At 36.3% G+C, this 12,675-nt stretch overlaps 1 protein-coding gene across 1 annotated transcript in view; it reads right to left on the reverse strand.

Annotated features, from left to right (window-relative positions):
• Nucleotides 1–10,078: 10,078 nt before the first annotated feature.
• The window catches only part of slc45a4a (solute carrier family 45 member 4a), a 52,432-nt gene continuing 49,835 nt past the window's right edge, over nt 10,079–12,675 (reverse strand). Inside the window, exon 9 of the mRNA XM_077230114.1 lies at nt 10,079–11,136. Coding sequence (XP_077086229.1) covers nt 10,768–11,136 — 369 coding nt within the window. The 3' untranslated portion in view covers nt 10,079–10,767. The remainder of the gene's footprint in view (nt 11,137–12,675) is intronic.

Raw genomic sequence — 12,675 nt, forward strand, 5'->3', positions numbered from 1 at the left:
GGCTTTTTCTCCATATAATGGACTTCAATAGGACACAAACGTTTCAAGGACCAAATGACAGTTTCAGCGCAGCTTCAAAGGGCTTTAAACGATACCAGACGATGAATAAGGGTCTTATCTAGCGAAACGATCGGTCATTTCAAAAATAAATACAAAACTTTAAGTTTTATAAGCACAAATGCTCGCCTTGCTCTGTTCTGTGATGCACGTTCGTAATCCTGTTCGAACTCGTTCATCAAAATGAACAAATCTTTTTTCGAGTAATTTCGTTCGTTGAATGAACGAAATGACTCCGAAAAAGACTCGTTCCAAATGAACAAATCTTTTTTCGAGTGATTTCGTTCGTTGAATGAACGAAATGACTCGAAAAAAGATTCGTTCATTTTGAATGAACGAGTTTGAACAGGAGTGTCACGAACGACGGTACGCGCTCGCGCTGTGCAAGAGAGGGGTGATCAGCGCGTACACGAGCGTGATTGACACTGCTAAGACATTCCTCCTGGCTCTGATTGGTTGTTTCTGACCGGGAGCGGTGTATTTCTGCAAATGGCAATAGGACCACAGGGAGGAGCCAGAGGAGCTTGATTTTTTCCACAGATTATCTGTCTCATATTTTACTGTCAGGACATAATGACAGTTTTAACAAATATTTGTTTACAAAAGTGACCTACTGGAGCTTTAATTAATAAAATGAGGAAAAATCTGCACATTTCAGAGTGGCCTTTTATTGTGGCCAGCCTAAGGCACACCTGTGCAATAATCATGCTGTCTAATCAGGAGCTTGATATGCCACACCTGTGAGGTGGATGGATTATCTCGGCTCACTAACACAGATTTAGACCGATTTGTGAACAATATTTGAGAGAAATAGGCCTTTTCTGTACATAGAAAAAGTCTTAGATCTTTGAGTTTAGCTCATGAAAAATGGGGGCAAAAACAAAAGTTTTCCGTTTATAATTTTCTTCAGTGTAGATAGATAAATAGATACAGTTTCTCTCTCACTTTATTCTCTCTCTCTCTTTCCTCCTTTTCCTCTTCCAGAGCTCAGTGAGATCGGTGTGGACTTCATTAGCGTCAGGCTTTGGCTTCTGTCCGATCTAGAGGAATATGTCGCTGTAATTGGTTCATGTTAACAAACCTCAGAGTTTATAAAGGAGTTTACACTTCACAGTGGTCAATAGCACTCCACACATCCGCAGCCTGTAACAAGACCAAGCGTTAGCCACTTAGCAAAGGTCAACGATGGAAGAGCTAGTCAACCGATCGATCCATTAAACTGCTGCCGTCCTCTATATGTGAGAGGCTAATGAAGGCCTTCTTTCCCCTCGAGAAACAGGATCACATGAAGGACCCGTGGTGTGATCCATCTTCCAGTTCCTCTGTGGAAATACACTATGAAGAAAACAGTGCGGCTCTTGTGATAGGGAAATTCTACGGTGGCTCGGTAGTGCACAACACAACGAAATCTAAAAAGCAAACATAAGTTCACATCACAACGAAATTAAGCCACAACGGAAAATGTACAACACAACGTAAACAGCCACAACACAATGGAAATAAGCCACAACACAACGAAATTTAAAAAGCAAACATAAGTTCACAACACAACGAAATTAAGCCACAATGGAAATTGTACAACACAAACTAAATAAGCCACAACACAACATAAATAAGCCACAACACAATGGAAATAAGCCACAAAACAATGAAATAAAGCCACAACACAACCGAAAATGTACAACACAATGTAAATAAGCCACAACACAACGTAAAAAAGCCACAACACAATAGAAATAAGCCACAACACAACGTAAATAAGCCACAACACAATAGAAATAAGCCACAACACAACGTAAATAAGCCACAACACAATAGAAATAAGCCACAACACAATAGAAATAAGCCACAACACAACGTAAATAAGCCACAACACAATAGTAATAAGCCACAACACAACGTAAATAAGCCACAACACAATAGAAATAAGCCACAACACAATAGAAATAAGCCACAACACAACGTAAATAAGCCACAACACAACGTGACAAAGCCACAACACAATAGAAATAAGCCACAACACAACGTAAATAAGCCACAACACAATAGAAATAAGCCACAACACAACGGTAAATAAGCCACAACACAACGACATAAAGCCACAACACAATAGAAATAAGCCACAACACACAACGACATAAAGCCACAACACAACGACATAAAGCCACAACACAACGACATAAAGCCACAACACAACGACATAAAGCCACAACACAACGGAAATGCTCCCGGCCACTAGAGGGTTCTCGGAGCGCAGTAAAGTTAGTTTTCCATGCCACTGTTTTATAGAGTCGGCAGTCTTAAGAAATCAATATATCAATCACGATTAGTTTTAACAGTATGTAACCATTGTATATCGATATATAAAATATTACTTCAAAATCACCTACTGTACATGAATGATAGCTGGGTATTTATACCCGAGAATGCTTGAGACTGTACATGCATTAGTATACACTATTTTAATAATGTATTGGAAATTGTTGAAATTAACAATAAATAAGATTAAATGCTTTAGATTCATATTAACTAATGTTATCCTTTTTATAAGGGATGCAATGGTCACTGATCTCAACCAATCAGAAATCAATATTTAGGCAACAAACTAGTCACATTTTCTGAATCAGGGTTTTCAGAAAGCATTCACACTCCTGACTCGCCTGTCGTCTTCAGGTTGCTGGCATTACTAGATGGGTCACGGAATGGGAAATGAAGAAGGGAGAAGGTGTGTGTGAGTGTGTGTGTGTGTGAGAAAGAGAGAGAGAGTGTGAAACAGACAGAAAGTTCTAATTTTAGCATGCAGTGATAAACCTTGCTTCACTGTGGGACAGGCTGATATCAAAGGGAACACATGCTGACTCGGTTGCCATGGTGAGCATAATTTAGCTTGGATGTCTCCTAATTGGAAAGCTGGGATATATAGGGGGACAATTCCGTATAAAAAGGCTGCATATTTGTAATGACTGTCAAGAATCACACATGGAACTATCCCAAGGCCGTGTTCATGACTCGAGGGAGGTTTCAGATAGACTACACTAGATCAATGGTCAGGCAGATGTGGATAATTACAGGAAGCATAAGCGCTCGTGTTTACAGTGAATGTCTCTCACTGCGAGTGTGGGATCTTTCTCTTCCCAGACCTCACATTTGACTGCATGTAGAATCAGACAATGAAAACAGTTCTGTCATGACAAGTGTTTGGCATGGTAATGGATATGACAATGACAATATGATATTTTTGGTTTTGGCCGAATAGATCTGGCTACGCTGCTGCTGGTATTGATGTTGCTGCAGAGCAAGTACAGGACTTGCTGCTGCCAATACACACACGACACACTGCTGTGAGCAAGTAAGACAAGCTACGGCTGTACAATGTAGTGTACATGAGTTACCCGTAGCAGATCTATACAGGTGGAGCTGGGGAAGGTGGAGGGTTTCTGAAACACTGCTAAAGCAAATGCTGAAGTATTGAAGTTTGAGCGTGCGAGCTCATTGGCTACTGATACAGCAGGAACCAATCAGCTGTGCCCATTAGAGAATGATATGATTGCAAGCAGATTAAGATAAGGACTGAACAGCATTTAGAGTTTTCGTGACAGAACTTTGTATTTTGCTAACAAAAGTTAGTTAATTTCAGTTAACTCATTACTTGAAATAGAGGAATTAAAACATAAATGTGTGCAACAATCCTTCATTTGTGGTGAAGCTAAACCCAGAATCCATATGTTTGTCTTGAGCCAATGATTCCAACGATATAAGAGCCTGTAATGAACTGTTTCGGAGTTATGAGCCATTACATACTTTTGATCGCTGTAGCGCCACCATCAGGACGATTGTAGATGGGGTGGGCACTAGCATCCCTCAAAGCTTCAAGTCTCTACAACTTACGGTTTGGTCTGCCCGTCACTTTTAGTGGAGAATGTTGATCCCTGGAAATTCTTGATCCCCTAAAAATCATAAGTGAATCACAGGAGACGCATGTAAAAAACAGGTCTCAATGGTAATTGAGGACTTTTCTGACTAGTGGTTATAAAATGTGATTGTCAGTGAAGTTTGAGTATATTGTGTAAACATTTCAAATGAATTGCATGGAACTGACGCTGTAGGTGCATGACACTTTCTGTCAATCATGCATCCATAAACGGTCAAACACTGGCCTGTTAGTCTGGTCAATATTTCTGAAAGCATAAAAGTCTTTGTTTCTAAATACTGAATCACCATATTGGGTGTTCCTCCAGCACGTTGTGACAGGGATGTGCTTTTCCTTTCAGAAAAGGGATGAAAAAATAAAATGTTCATCTATCAGATCAGCGTGACGCATTAAAATTATGAAAAAAAGATGAATAATTGATTTGTTCATTACCAGGCAAAGACATCCGCAAAAGTTAATAAAGATTCCCCGTCTCTTAAAATGGCCCTGAGAAGCAGAATATTCCCGGTGATTTATCAAAGCACATCGACTCCCTGTGAAAACCCCACGACGGGTTCCTTCTCTCCGGGCATCAGACTCACTCCTGCGCGCGCATCTCTGGGCCACAGACTTGGGTTCGTTTAAGTTACGCTTGATTGACAGCAGCTGTTGCTGAACAGTAAAAAAACTGAAAAAGCATTGCATTTTGCCAAGCAGCACTGCAAAAAATAATATATAAAAGTAATATGTCAGCTTATGTCTGCACATTTGCTTCTAAACATCGGGTACCTGTCTGATAGACTTCCACTATAAGTGAATAATCCAAAGCAGCAAAGAGACCCATTTTCAGTGCCTATATTCAGGTTTATAACCATCTGCTCCTGGTAAGAGAGAGAGAGAGAGAGAGAGAGAGAGAGAGAGAGAGAGATGGAGAGAGAGAGAGAGAGAGAGAGAGAGAGAGAGAGAGAGAGAGAGAGAGAGAGAGATGGAGAGAGAGAGAGAGAGAGAGAGAGAGAGAGATAGAGAGAGAGAGAGAGAGAGAGAGAGAGAGAGATGGAGAGAGAGAGAGAGAGAGAGAGAGAGAGAGAGAGAGAGAGAGAGAGAGAGAGAGAGAGAGAGAGAGAGAAAGAGAGAGAGAGAGAGAGACTTTAATCACTAAATTTACCCTCCTAATGCAGTCCCTTGCAAAGCATGCTGGGAACTACAGATCCACTGCCCAGTTAGTTGTCAACAAAAATGATTCATGTAGTCTGCACACAAATTAATTAAGTAAACTTCTGTTTTAAATATATTAGGTTGATTGAACACAATTCAATTAAGTTGCGACAAAATCTTAAACAATTGTGTAACTCTTGCTTATTTTAATTAATTAAATTTAACAAGAGGCAAAAATTATTTTTTGATTGTACATAATATTATTTTGTATGTAATAATTTAATTAACATCACACTTAAAAATGTGTAATAAATAATAAAATAAATAATAAAATAAGCAATAAAAGAGCTAGACGAGAAATATCATTAGTTTATCTGTATTTTTATATATATATATATATATATATATATATATATATATATATATATAAAGAAAACTAATTGCACTGACAAAAAAAAAGTTTTACTTTGAACAAGTATTAAATTGTAAATAAATACCATGGTACTGTCATAGTAATTAGTTTGAAAGGCTTCAAGTGTATATTTACTCTCATTAATTCTAAATAAAGCCTCCATAACCTGTAATCATCAGCTGTTCATAAAGCATAATTTCCCCTGTTGCAGGAAGCACCTGTTTGATGTTCATCATGATCCCCGACTTCAGTTTATGAGACTGTAGATTAAGATGATGTCATTTAAACACGCGTTCACATGATCCAGGAGCTGAAAAACAGAAAATCAGCTTAGGACATTATCAGTGGCTCATGATCAAATAACATTAATACAAACTCTATCAATATGTTTCATGGTTAAAAAGACAGTCCATCCAAAAATGGATGTTGTTCCTGTTCACGTTTGGGGTGAATTGAGCGAGTAATGACACATTTAAATAGCCAAAGAGGCACTTGACATCACATTCTCTGTGATTATTTATATCACTGAGTTACTATGATTAGTTTTTATATTTTTTGTTTTCATTTTAATTTTTGTTGAATTTTATTATGTTTTGCTTTTTAAAAACAACATGTCTGTATAGCTTTTGTTTATTTTTATCTCAGTTTGAGTTTTTGTTATTTTAGTACATCAAGTTAAAATAAATGACAATGAGAAATGTTTCCTTGGCAACTAGCCATTTTGAAATAAAACAATTTATTTTTTTATAAAATACTTTCAGTATTTTTTTAATTTCAGGTTTTAGTTTTTGTTAATTGTAATAACCCTGAATCAAATATATTTTCAAGATAATTGATATGACTAATAACATGTGCAGGAACCTGTAGACAAACATCTGTTTTTGGGGCAATTTAGGCCAAATCTACTTTGCATTAATAACGCTAGAGTCACTAAAGCATTCAAAATGCAGAATTTTACATGAAGATCTCAAGATTTCAGGGTATTTTCTACAACAGTGGCCTAAAAAAATGACTAAATTATTTGAATATTGATTAACATTAAACAATAGCTCGATATCAGCTGAAAAAGATTGTGAAGTGGAGCAAGTTGATGAGGTTATTAAGATTAAAAAGACACAATATACTTTAAAAAACTTCAGTTGCTGCCTTACATATTTTGTCATTTCATCTTAAATGATATTAAACGGACTTAAAACTAGAATGAATTGTAAACGAACGCACTCATGCTAGAAATTCCTGGTCATTTTTAATATTTAATATCCAGTAGATGGCGCTATAGGTTATATATAAACACAATTCAGTTTGGAATTGCACAGCCATTCTACACACACACACACACACACACACACACACACACACACACACACACACACACACACACACACACACACACACACACACACACACACACACACACACATTAATAAAATATTGTTAAAGAAACATTTCACCAAACAAAAACAATTCAATCTTATTTTACTCACCCTTATGGTGCTTCAAACCTGTATGACTTTCATATTTGGCTGAACTTTTCATTTAAGAGTCAGATCAATGTGACATGTGAAATATGAGTGTGAATAATAAAATAATAAAAACCACAGATGACAGACTGTCGTATTTGGTTTAAATTCTTTAAAGGTGCATTCAATACAGTGTTTTTCAGTTCCTCTACATTTTCAGGCATATGTACAGGAGTTATATACAGTCCTCATAGAAAATAAAACTAATAAAAATAAGCTTTTGTACAGAAGCAAAATAATCTATATATACAAATATCTTTTAAATGACAAGGCATATAGTACACTCTCCCGTCATACATTATACGCTGAAATAACATCCATCTGGTTTTCACACAGGAAAACACGCCACGATCATCCCGAATGTTGACAAAACGAGTGAAGACAGAAACACAGCAAGAGAAAGACTACAGTTTTCAGAGTTACAGTATCTTTAACTGTATGACCTTTTGCTAAAGTGAAATGTGAATTGTAAACTAAAGATGATTATATAGAGTGAATCTCAAGGTCACTAAACATTTCACCCCAAAATCAAAAGAAAGAAATGGGGAATTATATTTTGCATTATAAAAAAACAAGCAAATTTGCAAACTCAAATTCTCATTATTTGAATGGGAAAATAATTATTTTAGATATAGATATACATCACACACAATCCCACACACAGTATATATTAAATTATTTATAACATATAATAATAAAATATTATTGTTATTACTACAATAACCGAGAATTTGAGGGGTGAAAATGTACATGAAAAATGTAAATATGCTTTATTTTCTGAATGCAAATCAAATATGTTGTTATTTTTCATTCAATTTGAGGGTGAAACGTGAACTGGACATTTTCATGAAATTCATCCTATAAAAGAGTGAGATGCAAAACACACATGTGCACGCGCGCGCGCACAACCGCACACACACACTGTGGTCATACGAGCATGCATATACATGTCTCTCTCACACACACACACCATCTCACACTTTTACACAAGCAGTAAATATATGTTTCTCTGTTCTTATAATATCTTTAAATATTTAAGGATAAAGCGCTCAAAAATAAATAACCACAGTATAGGTTTGTCTAAAGCAAGATATAGTGATTCATATTTCTTTTAAAACTCTGTATGTGCAAGTGCAACGTTGAATCTTCTTGCCCTAAAAAACAAACAAACGTTACATTCAATACTGGAAACTTCTGTCCCTGACGGAGTCAGAAACGGTCTCCGAGAGTCCTTTACAATCCCGACATTCCCCAGTCTTTGCTTCGAGGTCTGGAGTCGTCGGACACATCCCAAAATATCCAAACACAACCAAGATTGCACTTCAAGTATTCAAATGAAAAGTGTTTAAGTGTCCCGATCCCCAGTGATTCGCCAACACTGACCGAGGCTGGTGCACGTATTGCAACGCTGTTTGATTTGTCAGAAACTTGGTGGTTTTTCGTCTTCAAGTTTGGTTTTATTATCAATAAACATTCCAGAAAAAATTATATATATATAGCTTATCATAAGATTTTAATACTCTTAAAGCCAGTACAAATGTGCCTCAACAAAACGTCATTTTCACTGGCCTGGTAAACCATAGATATCATATAGAGACGTCTATGTGGTAAACCATCAAGACAGGAAGTAGAATTGTGTCCAGTAAAGACTTCATCACATCCAGCTTACAGTGTGCAGCTCAAATCAGAAACAGAAGTTACCATACCTTCATAACACACACACACACACACACACACACACACACACACACACACACACACACACACACACACGTCCAGAAAAACTCAATCAATCACAGTCTGGCACAATCATCCTCAGTGTCAGGAAACTGGAGTGCAGATGGAGCTCCACAAAGAGCCAAGATGGCGGAGATGAGTTATTTCGCATCTCTCCACCGAACACAGCAACCAAGAGCTAATGTAAACAGACCGCTAGTGCGAGTGTGATAAAGTTTTGCCAGAAAGTGCCGTCAACCTCAGAAATCACAAATGCAATTACACAGCTGAAGAAAATCACCATAAAGACATTGCAACGTGGAAGTCTGTCAGTGTAAGAACTAGCGTCATGCTTTTCTTGGTTTGGTATATACGTGAAAACTGAGGCAGCATTGAGATTATTAACTTACTCGTTCTCAGCATTGCTTATGCCGTCTGAGGAAACGCGTGAACGAGGGCGATGAGAAACATGGAAAGATAAACTTCTCGCACTCATTGACATCAGCAGCTTCGCACTAAATATATATCAAAGCACTTCAGTACGTCAATGAAAAGAGGCACTGATGCTCGAAGTCACCTTCATTTGGGGGAATCTCATGAAAACAGTCAGACATTTCATTTTTCACCTCAAAATCAAAAGAAAGACATTTTGCAGGAAGAAAATAAAGTATTTGTAATTCGTGCATTTTCATGACATTCAACATTTCTCCACAACTGTAATGTACGGAGTCCCACACATGGCATGTGGGAAGATCGTGGCCATGAATGAATGATTCCTTCCAATGACGTTTGAAACGCAGCACGTTTTACTAATGCGTTCCCTTGTTATAAGTAAATCATGCGCACAATATAATAATTCGTTCCCTCGCTTTTCTAAATCGTGGCCATGTTGTAATAATTATTTCGCTTGTTTTAGTTCAATCAAAACGAGGAAACGAATTAGTAAAACTTGCTGCTGACAAATTAGTCAGTAGCCACGATTTCCTAAATCATAATTATTATATCATGTGCACCATATAAAACAAAGGAACAAATAATTGTATTGTGTGATTTACTAAAACAAGAGAATGAATTGTTAATTTGTGGCCACGTTATACATATTTTTTCCCTGAATGTCCGGTGTGTCTCTCCATAGTAATGCAAATATATACATATATTTTAAATGTATACATAAAGATAAATGTCTAACTAATAATATATTTTATATCATTTGTAAAGTAAAATTAAATATGCCAGTTGTACTGTTGCTATTTATTTCTATTTCTATATGTATTCTATTTTAAAAGAAACTTCCTAGATTCCTAGATGTTTATGATTACTGGATAAAGATTTTTTTTATTCATAAACAACTACAACTTCAGCTTCTAGCTGATATTTTGCTTTTTGCTTGTTTTTTTAAAGCAACAAGCATAAAAAAAACAAAAACTTTAAGTTTTCTATAATGTCAATTTTGGATTGTCATGAAGTTACAATGGAAAAAAGTTAAGGATTCTGGAAATTCCCAATGCAAACAGATTTTCTGGTATTTTTCTTGAGAAATGAATAAATGACATTTATTCGTGAGATTCACCCTTTCACCTGCATAACACGACTAAAATAAAGCCATTATAGTGAAACAACGGTTATTATTGCACTGAGCAACTTTTGGTAATCATAACGTCCTCCACCAGGACATCAGTTACAAAAATAGGAAAAGAACTAGATAAAGTTATGGAGCGATTACCTAATATTAAAGACTCTTTACAGTAGATTAGTTTAGGATGAGCTTTGAATGAAAGTGTGCAAGGGAAGTGCATGTGGTTAAGAGCGAGAGACACCAGCGCAGTTCTCTCTCTCTCTTTCTCTTGAAGAGTTCAGCCCAGAGTCGCCCCCTGGTGGCCCTGAGATGCAGTCCTGAGACCCGCAACACCAGGACAAAAACAGTCAAACCAACAAAAACAAGGAGAAAAGCGTGACTTCCGTCGTCCGTGGGGAATGTTAGCCGTGTTAGATCACATTCACAGTGTGGGTTCACACTCCACTTTGCAGGTTGTGGTTGCGGCGCCTTTGCGAGTGAGCTTGAGGAAGCTGGGCTTCTCGGTGACACCGTTAGTCTTACTCGATGAGGTCAAGGCCTTCTTCTGCTCGGCCTTGGAGTCTCCGTCTCGACTGGAGCCCGGGTAGATGACGAGGAAGCAGGACGCCAGGAACCCCAGGAAGGATCCGCCGGAAGCCACCATGGGAATGACCCGCACGCTTCCCACCGCGTCCACCACCGCTCCCAGCGCCGACGCCACCAGGATCTGAGAGATGTACACCTGACACGACAGGATGGCACAGTCGATGCCAAAGCCTCGCTTCGAGTTCCCGGGACTGTGCTGGACGTACTGCAAAAACAGAAACAACACATCAGTCGCATGTTTTACTGTTCAAGAACTAAAGCAATATGACATTTATTTATTACATTCATAATGCACTGCGCAACTTTTGATAATCAAAATGCTCTACAATAGGACTTTTTTCTTTTTGAGCGAATAGCTTATGACAGCGGTTTATTTAGATAAATAATGAGGAGAATATAACATTATTGACACCTTTATATTCTCCACTAAAGCTTGCATTGCATGAGCTGCTATAAGAAGGCTGTTTATTTGGAGAAAATCTAATAACAACTAATATATTTTTCTGTGCAGCTGTGTTTTACTGTTCAAGAACTAAAGCAATATGACATTTATTTATGAGATTCATAATGCACTGGGCAACTTTTGATAATCATAATGCTCTCCACTAGGACATCAGTTAAAAAAATAGGACGTTTTTTGAGCGAATAACATATGACAGCGGTTTATTTTAGATAAATAATGAGGAGAATACAACAGTTATCAAAGTATTTTTACCTTTAGATTCTCCACTAAAACTTGCATTGCATGAGCTGCTACAAGACGGCTGTTTATTTAGAGAAAATCTAATAACGACTAATAATATATTTTATGTGACCTGTAAAGTAGAATTAAATGCAACCTTGTGACCAGTGAATAAGCACGATATTGCATTTGTTTATGATTACAGGACACAGACTTTTGCAATTGCGATTTAAATGTCTAACTGATTAAATATTTATTTAAATGCATATTAAAATATTTAATAAACAATGAAATAAAATTAAAAATCACAAATCAGCAGCATTCATTTTCTTTATTAAAATAATAAAAAATAAAAAAAGCTTTCCCTATTCCGTTTGCTTGTGTGCTGGACACCTTTTACATTTATTGCAATTAAATGTAGATTGCAATTTAATTTCTAGCAGATTAACTAATATATATATTTTATTTTTATTTTTTTTATAATTATTTAATTTAATTATTATTTAATTAAATAAATTAAAATTAATCAGAATTTGCATGACTAGCTATTCAGCTTGATCAATTTATAGGGATTGCAATTTAAATTTCTAGAAGATTATATAATTTTTTATAAAAATATTTAAAAAATATATATATATTTTTTTATAAACAAATACATTACAATGAATCAGAATTTACAGCACTACATATTCAGTTTGCTCAATATATTGGGATTGCACTTCCACATTTCTAGAAGATTAAATATTAAGATATTATAAAAGAAATATATATTGAAAATTAAATATTTAAATGTAAAAAAAAAAAAAATTATTCAGAATTTGCAGTACTACTACTATTCAGTTTCCTGGTACTATGACAAAAAAAAAGCAATGTAATGTTTTTTTCCATGCTATACCACTACTAATTATTGGTAAAGCTATAAAAAATAAAAAAGGCTAAATTGCTGTCATGCTACTGAACAATATAATCAAGTTATCTACTCGTTACACCCAGAGAGTAATCGGAAGACACATAATGCCTGGTACATGTAAAAATGCCATGACAAAGATGAGGTGAAGGGAC

The sequence above is a fragment of the Siphateles boraxobius genome, unplaced genomic scaffold, assembly GCF_051911475.1.
Source record: "Siphateles boraxobius isolate OS27281-9 unplaced genomic scaffold, OSU_SipBor_1 139, whole genome shotgun sequence".
Classification (NCBI taxonomy): domain Eukaryota; kingdom Metazoa; phylum Chordata; class Actinopteri; order Cypriniformes; family Leuciscidae; genus Siphateles; species Siphateles boraxobius.